Source organism: Oncorhynchus gorbuscha, linkage group LG02 (genome assembly GCF_021184085.1).
Source record: "Oncorhynchus gorbuscha isolate QuinsamMale2020 ecotype Even-year linkage group LG02, OgorEven_v1.0, whole genome shotgun sequence".
In the NCBI taxonomy this organism is placed as follows: Eukaryota; Metazoa; Chordata; class Actinopteri; order Salmoniformes; family Salmonidae; genus Oncorhynchus; species Oncorhynchus gorbuscha.
Genome location: NC_060174.1, coordinates 62,061,264 through 62,084,353, shown reverse-complemented (window position 1 = coordinate 62,084,353; position 23,090 = coordinate 62,061,264). Strand labels below are relative to the sequence as shown.

The 23,090-nt window shown below is 42.9% G+C and overlaps 1 protein-coding gene across 1 annotated transcript in view; it reads left to right on the top strand.

The window, feature by feature from the left end:
- Positions 1 to 18,103, top strand: part of LOC124006284 (neurexin-2-like) — a 401,953-nt gene extending 383,850 nt beyond the window's left edge. Inside the window, 4 exon segments of the mRNA XM_046316207.1 lie at positions 1,087 to 1,255; positions 6,007 to 6,335; positions 11,246 to 11,330; positions 15,201 to 18,103. Coding sequence (XP_046172163.1) covers positions 1,087 to 1,255; positions 6,007 to 6,335; positions 11,246 to 11,330; positions 15,201 to 16,027 — 1,410 coding nt within the window. The 3' untranslated portion in view covers positions 16,028 to 18,103.
- The last annotated feature ends 4,987 nt before the right edge of the window (positions 18,104 to 23,090 follow it).

Here is a 23,090-nt window from a genome sequence, read left to right as displayed (position 1 = left end):
ATATTCCACACCTGTCAGGTGAATGGATTATCTTGGCAAAGGAGAAATGTGCAACATCTGTGCAAATATACTTTGTTAATACAAAAGATAAGTCATCAAATAACTAGACAAGATTTTAACGAGATAACTGATAACAGATGACCATCATCACACTGCAGTGTATGTATGGACAGGATATTACATAGTATCATTTCCTGGTGGCTGTAATGCTCCTCTAACTTTGTCCTCATTTATCCCGAGGAAGTGACGGTTGAGGTGACCCAGAGTGGTGAGAGGTTCCATATTCTCTCATCGTCGGTGACAACCTTTTGGCAGTTTGCCCTTTCTGATGTCTACCCTGAAGGATCGACTGGTTTCTGTTCTGCTCATCAAATGGCTGTGTGGGAATCAATTCCGAGCTAAAAACCTGGCGGTTGCTTGTCATCTTCATGAAGACACAATACCACATCCCAAATTACTGACAGTACCAAATGATGTGTGAAGTAAGCTTGGTTGTCACCCTGTAGATTGGGATGGAATTTTGTTGAAGCTGTCAGACCGCTGGTCTGGTCTTCAGGGAGGTGAGTCTACTCTCACACTGCCACATTACCACTGTGACCTTGTAGTCCCATCACAGGGGCTACAGAGCGCCCACACGCACGGTAGCGAATGGGCTCCCCATCCCAGTTTCCTAGCTGAGGCAGACTGAGGCAGTGACTTTGACCTGTTATGGAGATTCCAGGTGTGAGAGAAGACGCAGTGAGAGGGATGGGTAAGGTCATTTCTGGTAGACGAGTACCAGCAGGGTCGTGTCTTTAGTGAGCCACATCAGGGAGCCTGATGCAGACCGCAGAAGGAAGCGTGTGGTGAATGGAACGGATAGACATGCACTAGTCTAATATACTGCCCATGTCACAGAGGATAACTCAAGGGTACTTCCAGCCCCTGCAGCTCTGTAACAACAAAAACAATACCAATGTCTTTACTCATCAGTGGTACAGCAGCTGCCACTATTTTCAACACATTTTTAGGATTGGGAATTTCTCTCTTGCATTTTCACTTCAGACACCCCAAGTCAAACATCTCCTCTGTTTCTTCTATCTCCAGGAACAAGGAAAGATTGGCGTGATCTTCAACGTGGGGACAGACGACATCACCATTGACGAGCCGGCTGTCATAGTTAGCGATGGCAAGTACCATGTTGTGCGCTTCACACGCAGTGGTGGCAACGCCACCCTCCAGGTGGACAACCAGCCGGTGGAGCGCTACCCACCAGGTAAGGCATGGAGCAGGACACTTTGAAATGGGGGGGATGAGTGGGAGCGCCAGATAAGTATACATTAAAAGAGAGAGAGAGAGAGAGAGAGAGAGAGAGAGAGAGAGAGAGAGAGAGAGAGAGAGAGAGAGAGAGAGAGAGAGAGAGAGAGAGAGAGAGAGAGAGAGAGAGAGAGAGAGAGAGAGAGAGAGAGAGAGAGAGAGAGAGAGAGAGAGAGAGAGAGAGAGAGAGAGAGAGAGAGAGAGAGAGAGAGAGAGAGAGAGAGAGATCCAGGCTGTATTTTAACAACACAGTCATGGAGGAAGGTGCACGGTGATTCCAGCTCAAGCCATCAAACAGAAAATATCACATCAATTCAGGGACAGTTGTTGGATGCTCTTGGCAAGCAAGTCCAAATGGAATTGGAAGTTTGCCTTCTGCCATAGAGTAAATTGATTTGTTTTTCTTCAGCACGCCCCAGCATTCAGTTTTGATATGTGCCATTTCACTATACTATCTATTCAGAGCACTTTATGGAGTCGCCACATGGTGGGCACAGATAACTAGTGCATAAACAATCTAATAACAATCTGAAATGGACACACTTCCCTCAAGCTGCTTTGCCGAATACATCTGGCAGAGGATGGATTCGGATTCTTCGTAGTAATTGTAGCAGCCAGCTTGGCCGGTGGCAGAGTGGATGCTGAGAATGGGATCTTCGCACAGCCTCAGAGCAATGAAGGAACCAACAGCCAAATATCTCAGCTTTCGTTTTATCGACCCCCCCCCCGCCTGTAAAATGAGCTTTTATATGAGAGCACTGATGATGTGTGTGTGGCGTGAAAAGGGGAGGAGGAAGAGGTGTGTGGCTCTCAAGTGGCGCAGCGGTCTAAGACACTGCATCTCAGTGCAAGAGGAGTCACTACAAATCCTGGTTTGAATCCAGGCTGTGTCACATCCGGCCGTGATTGGGAGTCCCGTAGGGCAGCGCACAATTGGCCCAGCGTCGTCCGGTGTAGCCCGTCATTGTAAATAAGAATTTGTCCTTAGCTGACTTGCCTAGTTTAAGGTTAAAAAATAACATTCTGTCGTCTGCTCCTTGTCCCTTCACCTTCTGTCTCTCCTCCATGCTATCTGACAAATCAAATCCAATTTTGTTCTTACATTGCATCCTTATGATTCATGTAGTATCTAATGATCTGTTTCTTCTCCACTCACACTGGCCAAACTAACAATAAGAATTATCCAAAATATGTCAGTGATTTTCTAGATTGTAATTGATAGGGGCAGTTCAGCTATTCTCTAACTAATTTAGTAAAGGTATTGTTCTCAATGACAGAGAACTCTCGCCCTCTCCACTTTCTTGATATTCAATACATGATCTGACATAACAAGTCGTGTCTAGTCAGACAATCAGTTGTATACCCATATTTGGCACAGGCATTTTGTTGTACTGTATCTTCAAGGTAGGTTAAGAGCACCAGGGTAAGATTAGGTTACTATGCTACCGCAGGTGTTTGGTTCCAGTACAGTCAAGTGGAGTGCTGCTCAAGGCTAGTTTTACCAAGGTTCTTTTTATTTTATAATGGCTGCTTCATCCACTCTAGCACTCCACCAATGGGGCACTAACCCAGTCAGTAATTGGCCCAATCATAACATTACTGTAACCGTATGTGAAAGGAGTAGAGCAGTGGAAATGAGGGCTTTGAGCTAGATGAGAACTGTCACAGAGAAAGTTCAGATGCCATTGTGGTCCTTCTTTTCGTTCGTTATTTCATTTTGAGTCTGATACAAGGCGTGTCATCCACAGTCACACAGACAAGGGAGAAAATGTATTATCTCATTAAAGCAATGCCTAGTAGTAGATAGAGTCATATCCCATACCTTGGGAGCCTTTGATTTGTTCACAATAGAATGTCCTCAATAGGGCCTACCGAGTGGCGCAGTGGTCTAAGGTGTCACTACAGACCCGGGTTCGATCCCAAGCTGTGTCAAAGCTGGCCGTGATCGGAAGACCCATGAGGCGGCGCACAATTAGCCCAGCATCATCCGGGTTCGGGGAGTGTTTGGCAGGCTGGGATGGCCCTATCCCATGTCCTTGTGGCAGGCTGGGAGCCTGCAAGCTGACCTCAGTCATCAGTTGGATGGTGTTTCCTCCGACACATTGGTGTGGCTGGCTTCCGGGTTAAGCAAGCAGTGTGTCAAGAAGCAGTGCAGCTTGGGAGGGTCGTCCTTCGAGAAAACACATGGCTCTCAACCTTCGCCTCTCCCGAGTCCGTACAGGAGTTGCAGCGATGGGACAAGACTGTAACTACCAATTGGGGAGAAATGGGGCTAAAAGTTTTTAAGAAATATGTCTTCCACAAATAAATACTAATCTTATATCTGTAAAGTTAATCACGCTTAATTAACAGACTGTTTTATACTGTATACATAAAGTATATCTGTTCAGAATAAATAACAACAATTAATTGAAATGTCTGTGTATAACATTTTGATGATATCATGAATCCCTTTCGTCAAGAATAAAGAACCCTGCTATGCTACTTCCCATAACAGTCGCCATCGCCCTTCCATTGACATGATAACAACCAGAAAATGTATTCTGGACATTTAGTCATGCTTCTAAATGGTTATCTTTTGAATGCATGCATTGTTGCTTTCTTGCTGTTTTCTACCAATTACAGTTCAATCTCTTCTTCTATTTTGTATGCATTTAAGCCCTGATGCTTTGCTAAAAAATGTCATAATTACACCAATCCCCCTAAATGATCCAGCTTAGTATTTTATAAATAGAAATAAACACCATTCTAACTAATGTGCCATTTGTTACTGTCCCTTAACTAAATACCACTAAGTAAAGCACAAGTTTCTTTTAACCTGAAGCTGGGTTAAAATTGATAACTTGCTAAATGTGTTAGTCATGATGCCCTGTCTCTAACCTTGTGATCTTTCAACTTCCAGACTTTAACCTCTAATCTGTCTCTCCAAATTCTTTGAAGGGAACTTTGATAATGAGCGCCTGGTTATTGCTAGACAAAGAATCCCATACCGACTTGGTCGGGTAGTTGACGAGTGGCTACTCGACAAAGGTAAACCGAAAAATGAATGAATCCATTAAACAGTTACTAAATCCAGTTAAATCCCTCTGTCTAAATCCCTGTAAGAGGTGCAGTACCAAGAGGCAAAGGATCAAATGCTGTTACCTATGTACGGTATAGAGCTACACGTTGGGTATGTTTGGACTGAAATTGACTGTGGATCGTAGTGTCTAGGACGGGAACATAGATATATATCCTCCAACAGCCACCTCGGGCATTTCGAGTAACGTACCCCGGCTCATTTAGTACCATTCTAAAAAAATATATATATATACCAAATGGTTAACAGTACATCTACCAGGTATTCTTTGCAATCCCCAAGACCATTTGGGAATGCTGCACCTCTTCAGAGATTTTTAAATTAATGAACTAAACGTAACCCCTGACTAACCCTCCGACAACGTCCCTCCAATTATATGTGTTTAATTAGATGCTGCTGATTTTCTTACCTTGTTGTTATCTGTTTATTCTTCTTGTGACAGAAACATATTTAAAGTGATAACTAACCTGTTAAACAACTGGGATAATTAGCTGGTAATGGAACATAGAGCATTTCATCTAATGTTTTGTGGTTCTTGCAACAAGGTGTAAGTATCCACAATAAACCTTCCACTTGATTTCACATCCTGGTCCCTCTAAATTCTCTAGTCATGTATAGTCCACGCTGTGGTTGACTGACCATGCTAAAACCCACGCACTAACGTGACTCCCCTAAACACCACTATACTCTCCCTGCTATACTCTCCAGATGACTTCCTGCATCCCAGGCAACCATGTCACAGACATTCAGGGACAAAGGGGCTGAGACCCTGACAGACCTCTAGGTTACTGTCACTGCGACATAGTTCATTAGAATTCTCCTGAGATTGGCACACGACATTACCCTCTCTCGACAATGCTGAACTCACTGGGTGACCTAACAGGGACAGTGCTTACCAATGCTGCTGTCAGTGTTGGAGTTAGATAACCCGAGGGAGGAAGGGAGGGGGAAAACACTTCCCTTCCACCAGAGGTAGTCAGTCCACTCAGTACAGTGGGTCCCAGAGGAGCAACGCTGATTGGTCCGTCAGCTTATGACTGAGAGAATGAAGGGGAAATGCCCTGTCCCTAGCTGTCCTCCCATTCAGAGAAACAACTCCCTGTGCTTAATGGCGGAAAGTAATGCGCTTACAATTTCCCATGACACTCTTTTCTCACATTACTCCATGTAAACACACTGATAGTGAAATGTAAGTCAAATTATACGCATTGTTGTGCCATCTTCCCCTCTCGCAAACACTTAACTGATTTGAAAAGCACATTTGTTTGGACCCTGTGACCAGGATTGAGCCAATTCACTAACTCAATTGAAAATTAAAAATACTTTACCAATATAACATTCAAACTAACCACATCTTACCCTCAGAATATATTGGGCCAATATATGTGACCAGTACGATGACTAAATAGACCACTGACATTGAGTTGAACATTTCAGACAAGCTTTTAACATATACTTCCATCATTTGTTGTGCTGAGTTCCAAATCTGTTGCCAAGGCCCTTCTGGGTATCTAGAACGTTATAACTCATACTGTAATTGGATGTCCGCCTGTTTGTGTCTCTCTCCTTTCTCTCCATTTCTATCTTTCGACCTCGATCCCTCTTCCTCCTATTCCTTTACCTCACGACAGGACGACAGCTGACTATCTTCAACAGCCAGGCAGCGATAAAGATCGGGGGTCAGGATAAGGGCCGGCCGTTCCAGGGCCAGATCTCTGGCCTCTACTATAATGGCCTGCAGGTGCTGACGCTGGCGGCAGAGAATGACCCCAGTGTCCAGGCTGAGGGGAACCTGAGGCTGGTGGGAGACTCCCTGTCTGTGCTGACCACTGAGACCACCTCCACCACCCCACTGGCAGCCTCCGACATGTCCACCACCATCATGGAGACCACCACCACCATGGCCACCACCACCACCCGCAGACAACGCTCACCCAGCATGAGGGAGAGCATCTCCCAGGTCAGAGGGAAGGCCGGGTGGGGGCATGCGAGGCAGGGTACTAGGGCCATGTTGAACGTTATTAGTGACCAATGGTGCGTGAGGTGATGTAATGATGACTGCTAACTAAGACTAGCCATTTTAATCAGTATGTTAACTGTCCCTCATTCAGTAATCCTGGTTTTAACATTGTACTATAAGGAGCTGTACGTATGGTGTTTTCCTAATGTTAGAGGTGACTGTGACAAGGACTGTGGGTGAGCTCGTGTTAGGACTGAAGGCATTAGACAGACAGCATAAGTAACCATTTAGATGGGAAGGTTTTGCGAAGGGACTCCACCAGACAGACAATATGTCCATTATTGGCTGCGTGAGACAGACACTCCATCTACATTATAGCTCATTTAGCCACTCACCAGGCAGACAAATCCAAACAACCCTTAAAGAGCACTTTCACAGGAACAATCTCCCTCTCTCTCACTCTCTCTCTCTCTCACTCTCTCTCTCTCTCTCTCTCAATTCCTTTGCACATTTTCAACATAATCATGCTGGCAAGCCTCTGCCAATAAGAGGCTGTAATTACTCATTAAAACCAAGAGCTTTCAAGAAGGGAGCACAGACAAAGCACTGGACCTAGACACGTCTTTGAACATACGTTAGCTCTCTATTGGAAGTGTTTTCCTGGTTTGTTGGGGGAAATTAATTCAAGTATGATTCCTTTTCAATGTCATGGTCACAGTGCACACCAGATAGAAAAACCATCAGACCCTGTGGAAGTCATTGTGCTGTTTTTAAAACTCCCTCGGCAGCGTGATGCACTCTTTTCTTCTTCTATTTTTTTCAGCTACAAAGCTGTAAATCCTCCAAAAGCTACATTTACAGTTTTTTTTTTTTGGCAGACAGAGCTACATTTCCTTTTCTACACCGACTTGCATATGTATTAGGCCGCCTGTGGACATATAGATCCACGCAAAAGGCCCCACCACATTCAGTGTAAGTTGTCAAGGGACCTCCATCCTTTAATACGCCCCCATTTCCTGGATTCAACCTTTTGTTCCCCTCAGCCTTTGGCTTCGTTGATCAAGATATGATTGAAGGTCACACTCAGGAACAATTTATGCCAGTCATGGCTAAACTGCCTATTTCCATATCCAGCGATCCGGTAGTCATTTGCATGAATGTTGATGAACCACAATTCAACCCCACGTAGAACCTTGGACTAATATAAATAGCCCTAGGGAGACCAGCAGAGCAAAGAGGGGGGGTTATGGAGAGGCCATCTCAGAGCTGCTCTTATTAGGCTCCCAGCAGAATGTTTCTAACTACCAAGCTTGTCCTTTCTACACATGAAAACATAATTTATGTTCACGGGCAGTCTGAATTTTTCAAACAACATTAGTCACTTGAAATATTAAACAGTACAAGTTTAAGTTATATTCAAAGTCATTTTTTTCTCTAACACTCTGATTGGGAGAGACAAACACCTGTGTTTATCATGACATACGGCGGGACCCAGATGCAGACACAGGAGGCAGATGGTTGGAGTCTTACAATGTTTATTAATCCAAAAAGGAGTAGGCAAGAGAATGGTCGTGGACAGGCAAAAAGGTCAAAACCAGATCAGAGCCCAGGAGGTACAGAGTGGCAGACAGGATTGTGGTCAAGGCAGGCAGAATGGTCAGGCAGGCAGGTACAAAGTCCAGAAACAGGCAAGGGTCAAAACCAGGAGGACTAGATAAAGGAGAATAGCAAAAAGCAGGAGAACGGGGGAAAACGCTGGTTGACTTGGAAAAACATACAAGACGAACTGACACAGAGAGACAGGAAACATGGGGATAAATACACTGGCCCAGCAGAGACAGGAAACACAGGGATAAATACACTGGCCCAGAGAGACAGGAAACACAGGGATAAATACACTGGCCCAGAGAGACAGGAAACACAGGGATAAATACACTGGCCCAGAGAGAGAAGAAACACAGGGATAAATACACTGGCCCAGAGAGACCGGAAACACAGGGATAAATACACTGGGGAAAACAAGCGACACATGGAAGGGGTGGAGACAACAACGAGGACAGGTGAAACTGATCAGGGTGCGACAGTGTATTCACTTGGCAATCCTCTCTCTTCTGTTGTGGCTATGATTTATTCTCCATCCTGTACTTTCTAGGTTCCTCATAAGATTAGCACGTGTGCTACTGAACAACACAAGCTCAATCATTCTCACAGTCAGCTAACTCCCTCTGTGCCATTAGACGACAGTAGTGGGATATAAGATACTGTAATCATTTCCCCAGGCAGTGGTTTACATTGAAAGTGTTTCGTGTACCTGAGACGAACATTTGTCATGGCGTCATGTCATAAATTACGAAAACAAACCAAATTAATAATACCTACAGTTCCTCCAGAAACAATAAACTTGCTTATGAAACTGCAGGCGTTGTATACACAGACACAGGAAGGGAGGGAGTAATTGTCTTATGAACGCAGTCAGGCAGATCTAATATGCAGCAATAAAGCATGTTTTAATTAGAGAATCAAAAACGCCACAACGATGCCATTATTTGTTATGTGCGGATTAGACAGTAAAGACACAAGGGCCAGACAAGACAACTCTTTAATCGTCCTACAGTTTTCTCACGGCCAAGCAATTGTTCTGATCACGGTTGCTAAAGCTTTACTGTGAAAAAAGCGAAGAGTTCGATAACTTTTCATAACACTAACCACGCCTCCAGATGTCTTGAAAGCACATTTGATGGATGACAGTACTCTGTCACAGCCATTGCCCAGTAAGCATGTCAAGTTCCAGCTAAATCCGAACCCTGTAAATGCATTGATACCGTATGGTGGAGCAAAGGCTACTTCCTCCAGCTAAATAAGTTGATTAGGCTTGTCCACATGATAATGAGGGCGATAAATTGATGTCAATCATGGCCTAACTGCTTACCTCCAATGTCAAACCTCCCTGTCTATGCAAACCTAGGTCATTAGCATAGATTTACATCGACGAGATTTCTCAAGCCCTTGTTGAATTTCAATGCTCTTTCAGAAGGTCATCATGGCAGACAGCTTTAGGGTTGGCTACACCTGCTTGTAGTGACCACATTTATTTCTACATGTACTGGCACCGCCTTTTCTCCTCAAAATAGTTCACTGTGTCTATTCCTTTGATATTTTATATAGGTAAATAATACACTGTGACAGTTGAATACATGTTTGAATGGAAAACAATTGTCTTCGAAACCGCGATGACGGTTTGATGGAACATTGTTTGAGAAGAGCTCAGGGCACTCCAATCTTTCATATACTGTATGTGAGAGCTGTCAAAAGAAAAAGAAGTGGTGTCTCGTATCAAACATGTGCAGATATGATTTATCGTGAGGTTTCTGTGCCTTGACATGCGAGGACAAACTGATGCATTCGTGTAAATCTCCGGATCAAACTACTAGTGAGTTCCAAAAGCATTGGGACAGTGACAAATGTGCTCTGTAATCCAGACCTTTTGGGTTTGAAATGATACGACGACTGTGAGGTTAAAGTGCAGACTGTCAACGTAAATTTGAGGGTATTTTCGTCCATAATTGGGTGAACCGTTTAGAAATGACAGCACTTTTTGTACATAGACCCTCCATTTTAGGGGACCAGAAGTATTGCTACAAATTCACTTATAATGTGTATTAAAGTAGTCATAAGTTTAGTGTTTCGTCCCGTATTCCGAGCACGCAATGACTACATCAAGCTTGTAACTCTACAGACTTGTTGGATGCAGTTTCTGTTTGTTTTGGTCGTGTTTCAGATTGTTTTCTGCCCCAATAGAAATGAATGGTAAATAATGTATTTCGTCATGTTGGAGTCACTTGTATTGTAAATGAGAATATAATAATGTGTTTTCTATACACTTCTACATTCATGTGGATGCTACCATGGTTATAGGTAGTCATGAATGAATTGTGCATAATGATGAGGGAGAAAGTTACAACCTCTCACCATTACAATAACAGGGGAGGTTATCAATTTTGGGGGGGGTGGGTATGATATTTATGCCTCTGTAACTTTCTCACTCCTTATTCACGATTCATTCAGGATTAGCCGTACAAATGGTAGCATCCACATGAATATAGAAGTGTTTATAAACATATTATTTTCTTATTTACAATAAAAGTGACTCCAAAATGACACATGACATTATTTACCATGAATTTCTTTTGGGCACAAAATAATCTGAAACACAATCAAAACAAACAGCAAATGCATCCATTCACAAGCTTTATGTAGTTATTGTGTGCTATGAATATGGGACCATATACTAAACTTTTTACTAGTTTAATACACATATAAGTGAATTTGTCCAAATACTTTTGGTCCCATTTGGTAAAATGGGGAGGCTATGTACAAAAGGAGTTGTCATTTCTAAATCGCTCACCCGATAATGGTGAAGATACCCTCATAAAATCTGACAGTCTGCGCTTTAACCTCATAGTCATTGTATCATTTCAAAACAGCAACAACAAAACATGTCACTGTCCCAATACCTTTTGGAGCTCACTGTATATGATATTTATGTAGCTCCTGTATATGTCTGGGATATAAATATATGTCTAGGTACAGAAGGTAGTAGGAAAGAAAATAAAATGGATGATTCTGTTTGAGCACAATCATTGCATCATGAAACTAGCACTGTGAAATTGAACCTGGCCCATAATGAACTGTTTTTCTAATATTGACCTGGTGGAAACAGCAAGGAGTGCAATACTCCAGCCTGAGTTTTCCTGAAGTATTCTCGAGTAATGAAGTTTCACTTGCAAGTCTTTATTTTGCAGGGATAACTTTGTGTTATTGTTTTATTCATGTTCTACGTTGACAACGAAAGAGACTGAATACTGTATAGATAACAAAGCGCCAACGTTGTGTCCTCTTCTTCTCCTCAGTCTCAGAACTCGGATGACATCTTGGTGGCTTCTGCTGAGTGTCCCAGTGATGACGAGGACCTGGAGGAGTGTGAGCCTGGAACAGGTGAGTCTGTCTGTCAGCCCTGGCCTGGGGTTCAGTGTCATACCAAGGCCCTAGGAGGGAACAGGACCTCCTAGGACCACCTACTGTCTTCCTACACTAGGGACCAATAGGCTAGTTTTAATGAGCTCATGGATAAAACCGAATGTAGCCTTGGTCTAGCCCTATCGCTACTTTCAAAGTTGTAATTTTGTCTGTTCTCATCGCTCGTCTTTTCCTCGGCTACTACCTCTGCTTTGAACTCGCTGTTAGGGGTGATTTCACTACTGCCACTAGCTAGCAAGATCTTATCTCAAGATGAGAAGATCTCATGCTATCCTAGTGCACTCCCATAAACAAAATAAGAAACAAACGGGGGGGGGGGATAGCTGAGGCCGTCATGTAGGTCTACATTTGGTTGTCGGAGGCAGTGTCCATCACATCAAGCTCATAGAAGGTTCTGGTGTTTGTGGATGACTGATCTTCATATTCCTACAGCTATCACTGCTTCTGCTCCATATTTCACTACTGCCTGCCTGGCCCTGGCCAGTGTGAGCTGTCAAAGACAAGCTGCAAAGACACAAATGTCCTGGCAGAGTCTGAAAGCCCATTATGGTGAAGGTCAGGAGTAGGGTTGGACAGATCTGTGGCACACCTGGCTCTGAGACAGACAGAGGAACATTTCCTCTTCTACGTTCTAGTCTTTCGCTCGCCAAATCGCACAAAATGCAGCAGGGCTTCATTGTAGTCACATTCATTACTAGGGTTTCTCATGAAATGTATTACATGTACAGTTGAGTCGACGTTTACATGCACTTAGGTTGGAGTCATTACAACTCGTTTTTCAACCACTCCACACATTTCTTGTTAACAAACTATCGTTTTGGCAAGTCGGTTCGGACATCTACTTTGTGCATGACAGAAGTCATTTTTCCAACAGTTGTTTACAGACAGATTATTTCACTTATAAGTCACTCTATCACAATACCAGTGGGTCAGAAGTTTACATACACTAAGTCGACTGTACCTTTAAACATCTTTGAAAATTCCAGAAAATGATGTCATGCTTTAGAAGCTTCTGATAGGATGATTGACATCATTTGAGTCAATTGGAGGTGTACCTGTGGATGTATTTCAAGGCCTACCTTCAAACTCAGTGTCTCTTTGCTTGACATCATGGGAAAATCAAAAGAAATCAGCCAAGACCTCAGAAAATAAATTGGAGACCTCCACAAGTCTGGTTCATCCTTGGGAGACATTTCCAAATGCCTGAAGGTACCACGTTCATCTGTACGGAAGTATAAACACCATGGGACCACGCAGCCGTCATACCGCTCAGGAAGGAGACGCGTTCTGTCTCTTAGAGATGAATGTACTTTGGTGCTTTCACTGTCTCCAGCTCTGCCTTGGGGCGGCGATATTCCCCAGCCTGTGCCCAGGGTCCTTCTCCGTCCAGAATCTCCTCCCATGTCCATGAGTCCCGAGATTTCTGCTGCTGCCCGATACCACGCTGCTTGGTCCTTTGGTGGTGGGTGATTCTGTAACGGCCGTTGGCGGTGGAAGAAGGTGAGGACCGATGCCATATTTTGTCCATATTTTTAATAAAGTAATAGAACACTGAACAAAAACAACAAAGTGAACGAACTAAACCAAAACAGTTCTGTCTGGTGCAGATACAAACACTCAACAGAAAACAATCACCCATGAAACACAGGTGAGAAAAGGCTAACCTAAGTATGATTCTCAATCAGAGACAACTAACGACACCTGCCTCTGATTGAGAACCATACCAGACCAAACACAAAACACAACATAGAAAAAAAACCAACCCAACCTGACCATACTAAAACAAAGACATAACAAAAGAAGTAAGATCAGAACGTGACAGTGCCGAAGAAAAAAAACGAGAACAGTTCAACTGTGTTTGGACCGACCTGGCTAGGCCTCTGAGGAATTTATGATGGCATAGGGAGTAATAATAATAATAAATATATGCCATTTAGCAGACGCTTTTATCCAAAGCGACTTACAGTCATGTGTGCATACATTCTACGTATGGGTGGTCCCGGGGATCGAACCCACTACCCTGGCGTTACAAGCGCCATGCTCTACCAACTGAGCTACAGGAGTACTTCTCAAGGTTTCCCTAATCTCGGGGGAATGGAATTGTCGGCTGGGTAGTGATACACAGTGGTGAGAACTATGGAGAAGGATAAAACTCACCTTCTGTTTGTGTGGAAGTATGTGCGCAGCTATAAAATGGATTTCTTTGTATAATGGACTTTAGAACGTTCTCTGAATAAACGGTACTAATCGTTTGCATAAGCTGAGTCTTTGCCTACTTATTATTACACCCATAGTCTTTCAAACCACTGGGATTGGTCAAAGCTATTGATTGATAGTTATTATCATTGGGATTGAAAATTGTCATGACAATCAGTCAGGAAGTTAAAGCTTGATTGCAAATGGGTCTTCCAAATGGACAATGACCCAAAGCATACTTCCAAAGTTGTGGCAAAATGGCTTAAGGACTACAAAGTCAAGGTATTGGAGTGGCCATCACAAAGCCATGACCTCAATCCTGTAGCGAATTTGTAGGCAGAACTGAAAATTGTGTTCGAGCAAGGAGGCTATCCAAAACGTTTGACCCAAGTTAAACAATTTAATGCTACCAATACTAATTGAGTGTATGTAATTTATGACCCACTGGGAATGTGATAAAATAAATCAAATCTGAAATAAATCATTCTCTCTACTATTATTCTGACATTTCACATTCTGTAAAATAAAGTGGTGATCCTAACTGACCTAAGACAGGGAATTTTTACTCTGATTAAATGTCCGGAAATGTATTTGGCTAAGGTGTATGTAAACTTCTGACTTCACCTGTACGAAACAAGAGGCTGCTGAAGGGAGGATGGCTCATAATAATGGCTGGAACAGAGCAAATGAAATGGCCTGGAAAACCATGTGTTTGATCTATTTGATACTATTCCAGGTATTCCGCTCCAGCCATTACCACGAGCCTGTCATCCCCAATTAAGGTGCCACCAACCTCCTGTGATGTACGAAGGGGTCATATTTTCTTACTCGCCTGTGTGATAAAAGGCTTGTTTTCATGCAAATGTTTCAAGAGTTTCAAAAGCGACATTGGATCACGATAGACGATTGGCCTTACTTGTCGCCAGTTTGCCCTATAAGATGTCACAATTTATCCAGACAAATGGTCATTGTCATGAGCCTTCTTTCTCCACCTATCCTCTTGCCCCTCCCTGACACTCCCTTTTATCAATGACACTGTCAGTAGAGGTGAATCGGGCCCTTGTCTTGTTTTCGTTGTCTTCCTAACCTTGATATTTGTCTCGATTTTTTGGGGGGTGTCATTTTGTTGAGGTGGCTTGAGGAGCTGTGGTTATGTTCCTATCAACATCAAGGATGTTCAACCTCAGTAAACTAGCAAATATTGTTACTGGCGCGCACACATTTGTCTGCAACTGCAAATCAAATGATCAAGGATGTATGTCAATGTTATATGCAGCTGTTTTTGAATTTGTTTTTCTCTTCATGCAAAAATCATGTGGCAATATGTTGATGTACGTAAGTGACCTTATCCCATGGTTTGCTGTCTTTTTAAAATTTTGTTAATTAAGAGATGTCCAGAAATGTGATCTTGTAAGCAAATTCATATTATAGATAATACTGTATACTTAAATATCTTCCATATTAATTATCTTGCCCCAACATGGCGTAATATTACATGATTTGGAACATTTTAGCTATATAATGAGCACATTGTGTTTGTAATGTAATGAGCACAATTGTTCATTATTTGTGTCTGGGGTCTCCTAATGCTCCTCTAATGTGTGTCTCCTGCCCTCTCTTTTTCTTTTCTAGGAGGTGAATTAGTGTTGCCTATAATAACAGTGGATTCCCTTGAGCCCCCATCCATCGCCACCCGTTACCCTGCTATCCCCCCTCCTCCCACCTCCCTGTCCCCACTTGAGACCACCAAAGTGTCCCTGATGCTGTCCAACCCTCACCCTCCCTGCCCCCCGGATCAGGAGGACTGCGGTGACCCTGTGGAGGTCTCAGCCTTCGGTTCTGGGGAGATGACGGAATCAGATGATGAGGACTTTTACAAAAACTCCCCTCTGGTCACTGATAGGACAGTCCTGCATCCTCCTCCTCCCCCCGCCGTCGGTGAGGGCGGGGCACAGAAACCCCACAATCCCCGCCCCCTTCCTTATGCTCCCACCACCAACCCTGACCAGCTCCACATCCCTGCGGGCAAAATGAACACCCGTGACCAGGTGCTTCTGCCCCCTGCCCCTCCGTCATCCCGGTATACACCTGGACTAACTTACCCCCCCAATTTCCCCCATGTGCCCACAGCCGACCCTACAGCCCCCGGTGAGAAGGTCATGCACCCCGGCCTGGTGGATAGGATCGGGGAGTCCAGTAGCACCACAGGGATGGTGGTTGGCATTGTGGCAGCTGCTGCCCTCTGCATTCTCATCCTCCTCTACGCCATGTACAAGTACCGCAACCGTGACGAGGGCTCCTACCAGACGGACCAGGGACACAACTTCATCAGCAACCCAGTTTCCGAGGGCAACGGGGCCATGGTCAAGCTAGAGAAGACACCAAGCACAACCACGGCTGCAGTAGCTAAGACAGTAACCAAGGGCAAGAAGAACAAAGACAAAGAGTATTATGTCTAAGAGAGGGATGGATAGAGAAGGAGAGAACGAGAGAGATAGGCTAGAGCAGGGTTTCCCAACTCCAGTCCTCGAATACCCCAGAGAAGCACACCTGATTCAACTTGTCAACTAATCATCAAGCCCTCAATCAGTTGAATCAGGTGAGTTTGTCCGGGGCGGCAACAAAGTTGTGTGCTGTTGGGGGTACTCTGGGACTGTTGGGGTACACTGGGATAGAGGAAAATCATGGAAAGGGGGTTCTCACAAAGAATTTCACTTCCACATTATCCTCTAGATAAATATCCAAAGTGTAGGGTGTAATTGTTACATTTGTGGCACACAAAAAAAAAAGAAAATCCAATTTGCCATCAGTATTTCCACAATTCCTGTTCAATTATGCTTTGAGAATTTGTATCACATACCAAATATTGTATTGGATAACATACCATTTCATACAGGATAAGAAGCATATCCATTTGGCTGTGTTTGTATATAGCACCAATATCTATCAACTGTATGGTTATGGTTCCCAGTGAAAACTCAGTTTAAACCATTGTACTATAGAACCAGGTTTGCATGAATGTCAGTTCGTCATGCTCTATCTCAAGTCCCTATGTCTTTGAAAGTAAGTCAGCGGTATCAGTGTGTACTGAATGGTCATTATGGTAGATAAGGACAGAGCAACCCAGTAGAGTTTACTAGATTAAACTAAAGCCATACCCATATTTGGAGATTGGGTGACCCACCTTCTCTGCAGACTAGCCTACCCCATTTTGTGTTATCCCACGTAAAACGGCTTTCAACTCTGTCTATCTCTCTGGTTGTCCGTGGTGCTATGTTAATGGTCCAGTATCATTGAACCATGTTTCCTTTTGGGAAAATACAGGTTACCAAAGGGAATACACGAGTTCACGGCAGAATTTAGCCAACAAACCCACACCATTGGATGGATGAGATGAGCTGGATTCTCTCATCTCTGTGTGAGAAGAGATCACCAAACCGACAGTGTCATTCATTCCATCCAGGAACAAGTTCCTCAAGCTTAACAAATCTCAAAAAGCAAAACGCTACTGTAGCAAAGACATTGCTCTGGAAACATATTTGTATGTATAGATGTCTTGGGTTTGAAAAAGCATTGCTTCTGTGTTTGTTGGAGTAGACAGGGGGGGCACAGACATGAAAAAGATACTACATGTGAGAGATGTTCTGCCCCCATGGTTACCACTGTCAACACTCCAGCCAGATCCCCCTATGAGGAAAGTAGAGACAGTGAATATGAAAGGGAGCTGCAGGACACAGTCACTTTTGAATAACTTTTTCTGGTTGTTCCTGTGGGGGGGGGGGGAACATGTCCAAGCTTGTGTCAAGAGGCTGGCTTTCGCTTTCCTTCTTCAAAATTGGCACACACAAAAAAAAAACTGGAAAGGCACAAACAGTAGAAAAATCTCTTTGAGAGATAAATACTGTGTTACCTTTTGAAAGCAAACCAAACATGTATTCTGGTTTTTCTACCCATGAATAAAAGACTGTTCTGTGAGATGAACTATTGAAGGTTTGTGAATTGTATAGCTACTTCTCAGATACTTCCGTGTTTCTCTTGTTACCATTCCTGCAGTTCCGTTTAAAAAGAAAAATGTTTCCTTTTAATCCGATACAGATGAAAGGGAGCATTTGGTCTATGATGAGACACCGTTGTCTGACTACAGAGACACATTATAAGTATTTCAATTTTTGTTCAATGTTGAATAACATGACATTTCCATTAAAGACAGGTTAGTGATTGTATGGAAACGTATCAAGAGAAAACACAAAAGGATGACGTGCACTCTTTTGATTCATTTCTTCATTTCATGTACATTGAAAAACCTGGCTATCTTTGTCTGTTGTCGCCATTCTCTCTGTTGTATCATGTTTACATTTTCCATTTCTGTCATTTCATCTTGTTTTTTTTTACGACGTGCCATTTAAACATAAACTTCTCAGAGTATATCCCTGTGTCATAACTCAATGATATTGTAAAGTGTTCCTGTGAAATTAACCTTAATATGTGTACAGTACATTGACAGAGGGGAAATACAATTGGTTATATACTTCGTATACTCCTGTGTTGTGTGGCTTTTTTTATGGGTGCAAAGGCCTCATCAAATGAATGGGTGGCACTTGAACTACTACACACAGCCAGTGGCGTCATTAGGCCGGGGCTTCCGGGGCTTCAACCCTGGATGTTTTTTGGTCCAGCCCTGAACATTTATATGGTCCAAAATTGTTATTTCATTTTTTGTTACATTTCAGTGTGATGAGTTTGCATAACCACACATGAATTGTGCTATTCAGGATCAAAAATAAAAAATAATGACATATTTTAATAACAAAAATAAACAATCCAATATACTGCACTAGGAAGAAGCCCCTGGAGTGACGCAGTGCCTGCTGTGATTGGTGGAGATTTCACAAAGCAGTGGACCACTCACATCCCTTGACCCCGCCCCTACAGCACCAGATATATGTCAATGTCATCACTCAGCAAAATGCCTGTTACTCAGTCAGAGTCTGCATCATCTTTCTTTTGACAGAGAGGCAAAGAAATGCAAGCAGGTTGAGGATGCAGTGAATGGGGTGGAAAGGGCAGAACAGCTAGAAAGGCAAAGTGCATCAGCAGAGTTAGCCACAGGTTTGTGCAGGGTTGGTGGTAGCTAACTAGCTAGTCTCCCTCAGTATAAGGGTTGGCTAATGCTGATATGCTAGCGTTAGCGCTCGGCATCCTAAAGCCAGTCAGAGTTAATTAACAGTATATTTAGTGAATGGGCAAACTTGGGATGTTTGATATAAGTCATGATATTAGGAAAAGTGTTTATTTCCAGTTAGCGTATTTAAATGGGTTTAGTTTCTGTAGCTAGCTTGGCTGGCTAGTTCGGTAGCTACTGGCTGGCTAGCTAGCTGAGACCGAAGAGATGAGACATTTTTTCTACCTGAATCACATATCTTCTGACAGTGACACAGTGCCCCCCTGTGGACTGAAGCTGAAATGTAATACAAAATTATATTTAACCCTGTTTAAAATGAGCAATGTTGAGGTGGTAGAACTGGCTAAATGAAATGAGTCGTAGAGGTCTTATAACCTATTCCATTCGACAGTTAAACATGCTTGGCTTATGTTGGATATTTCTATATAGGCCATGTAACTATTTGTAAAGAAACTGCCCATCATTAAATTGGTGAAATTATTCAATTTAACTTTTATTTTTATAACCCTTTTTATTCACCGAGGAAATTACTTTTTCTATTGTTGTTGCATTGTCGAGAGGTTAACCTGCAAGTAAGAATTTCCTTGCATTGTGTACTTTGTGTATATCATGTGTGTGTGTGGGGGGGGCTGGGGGGGGGGGCAGAAAGAGAGGGAAAAAGATGGCCAGCTTGAAGGTGAACAAAACATTGAAAATACATAGGCCCTTAAGCTATGTGTTCACAAATGTTATGTAATCTAAAAGGCTCACATTGGCTGGTAGAACCGATTGAATTAAATGAATCATGGGGCCTCCCGGGTGGCGCAGTGGTTAAGGGCGCTGTACTGCAGCGCCAGCTGTGCCACCAGAGACTGGGTTTGCGCCCAGGCTCTGTCCGTTAGGGATGTCCTTGTCTCATCGCGCACCAGCGACTCCTGTGGCGGGCCGGGCGCAGTGCGCGCTAACCAAGGTTGCCAGGTGTTTCCTCTTACACATTGGTGCGGCTGGCTTCCGGGTTGGATGCGCGCTGTGTTAAGAAGCAGTGCGGCTTGGTTGGGTTGTGTATCGGAGGACGCATGACTTTCAACCTTCGTCTCTCCCGAGCCCGTACGGGAGTTGTAGCGATGAGACAAGATAGTAACTACTAAAACAATTGGATACCACGGAATTGGGGAGAAAAAGGGTAACATTTTAAATAAAAAATCCAATGAATCATAGAGGTCTTATGACTTCTTTCATTCCACAGGTCTGTTTTTGGCTCATGTCACTTTATATTCATATAACCTAGGGGCTATGTACTGTAGCTTCTTATCTGTCATGTTTGGAGTGGTGCTGCGCTGTTATGTGGACACTTGAAATGTTCTTTACAGTTGAGTTCCCTGGTCGTGTCAGTTTACAGTGACTTATAAGAGTAATTGCCCCTAAAAACCAACTTCTCATTTAGAAAAGAGACTATGTGGCATCAATATGAGTCAGAAACATTTATTCTATTGTCAAAATGGACTACAAAGTGTAAATAGGATCATTTTGATTATAACGTTAGTCTTGTACGAAACTCAATTTTTTGAGACTTGTGGTCATAACTGCATCACAATGTAAATGAAGGTTGGGTTTGTTTCAAACCTGCCCACAGCTGGCAGCACACGAGTAATCATAAATTTGGAGTGCAGCTTTACGCTACCCAATCGTAATACATGTGGTAAATATGGGTTGGCTTTGGATATCCCTATGGGGCTAGTTAGGGCCCATCAGTAAATTACACAATGTACGTGGGACAATATATTAAAATTCCAATAGCTTAAAACCTCAAACCAACGATAAACTGTAGAAATGAATTTACAAATATTGAATGCATTTAATGAGAAAACTTAAAGGTGTCCAACATGAAAATAGTGTCTAATTTGCATTGTGTAATTTATTGTATAGCCCGGAGATAGGCTATCCAAAGTCTAAGTCAGGTCCCACACACCAGCCGACTGAAGCTAATTGGCGAAGTAATTTGGCTAAATCTTCCCAGTGGCTAAAGTACTTAAGTAAAAATACATTAAAGTACTACTTAAGTAGTTTTTCCTTCACTACATTCCTAAAGAAAATAATGTACTTTTTACTCCATACATTTTCCCTGACACCCAAAAGTACTTGCTACATTTTAAATGCTTAGCAGGACAGAAAATTGTCCAATTCACACACTTATCAAGAGAACTTCCCTGGTCATCCTTAATGCCTCTGATCTGGCGGACTCACAAAACACAAATGCTTTGTTTGTAAATTATGTCTGAGTGTTGGATTGTGTCCCTGGCTATCCATACATTTAAAAACAAGAAAATTGTGCCGTCTGCTTTGCTTAATAAAAGGAATTTTAAATTATTTGTACTTTTACTTTTGATACTTGAGTATATTTTAGCAATGACATTACTTTTGATACTTATATTTAAAATCAAATACTTTTTGACTTTTACTCAAGTAGTATTTTACTGGGTTACTTTTACTTGAGGCCTTTTCTAATTAAGGTATCTTTACTTTTACTCAAGTATGACAATTGGGTACTTTTTTCACCACTGACTCTTCTCACCTGTGAACACACTCATGAAACACCCACATCAAACCATACCCTGAAACCAACTCACATCTGAATTCAGTCATAGCCCCTAGCATTTCTTCATGAACCAAATCTAAAACGAGGCCAAATCAGGAAGTGCAATCACCCTGTAAAACTAACAACATTGCACTTCTACCTTTTAGATGAGCCAAGGGGGAGGACAGATGAGAACAGCAGGCCAGTGGAACAGGCCAGTGGAGCATTTAGAACAGCAGCAGCCAGGGGCAAATGGTGGGGAAGAGGATAATTTAGATGACTCAGACAATGGCCCAAAACGAGTTCAGCTACCCCAGTATCCCCTTGACTGTTTTGGATTGCAAAACTAAAGAGACACTCCAGACAAGACACAGAGACAGCAACAGAAGAGTAGGATATGATGGAGCGAGATATACCAGTCAGACGCAAAGAGAGCAACAAAATAATAGATGATGGAGAGAGACACCAGACAAGACACAGAATGCAGAATGCAGAGGAGGGGTGAGCACGCAGACTGTATCACTTAAAGCTGCTTAATAGATTCAAATCACTGCACTGTGTATGTGTGTGCGCATGTGTGTGTTTGTGTTTTACTATCCTTATGGGAAACAAATGGGGACATTTCGCCATTCCCCACAAGGAAAATATCTATTTTAGGCTTAGGGGTTAGGTTTAGGGTTAGGGTTACAATTATGGTTCGGGTTAAGGTTAGGTTAAGGGTTAGGGTTGGGGACAATAGGATTTTGAATGGGAATCAATTGTTTGGTCCCCACAAAAGTGTGTGTGAGAGAGGGAGAGAAAGAGAAGGTGTTGGGCTGATAAAAAAGGTTGGGTACTGTGGGACTATTGAATCACTTTGGCTCATTGGACAGGTCAGAGTCTATGTTTGAAGTTGTTCAGTGTTTTTTTGCAATACACTAGATGTACTGTATGTGTTCCAGAGAAGAGAGACCCAAAGTAGCAACTGTAATTGAGTACTGGCAACGTGGGGAGGTGCAAGTTACCTGAACAATATCTAATCTCTCAATGTTCTAATCTCTCAATGATCATCTCAAAGTACACCGAATTCATGCTGTTAAATAATAATACAAATTGCCAGAGGGAAATGCCCCCGGACCCCCCTACTGGTTTTTGGCTAAGCCCCCACCCAGTGTCTTCAAATCCTACAAACACCCCCTGCACACAGCCACCATAATGACAGCATAAACATGACTTGGCATCTTCAGGGATACCTTCAAATGTCATGTGCATTCATTTAGTGGTAGGTATGCAATCTAATTTGTCTATCCAACTAGCTAAACTGAACTGTCACATGACAATGTAACATCCGGTGTCAAGTAAGGTTGTGTTGAGCCATTTCATAAACTAGCGTCAGCTTCTGGGTGACTAGCAGGTTAGTTCCAAGACTATTTTACCTTTTGGAGGATGTCTTTCTATACAAACGAATACATGTACCACTGTGCAGATATAAGCCATAGCATCAGAGTTTCATCGTCTCTTCCACTGAATGGACTAAGGGCTGGGGTTAGGCCTATAGGGATGGAAGTGGGTTGCCTACTGCCGTGTCTGAATGCTTCCGAACTGTTATGATTGGGAGTGGATCCATTTCACCTGCTTGTCAGGATGTAATTCTAATGAACAAAATCAATCAGCACTAAATAGTCATTGTACACCAGGACCAGTTGAGCCTGCTTCATGTCTGGATACTGTATTTATAAAGCTAGAGACATCACAGCCAGTGGCATATTGGAATGGGAACAGTGCCATCTACAGTCCAAAGCTATAG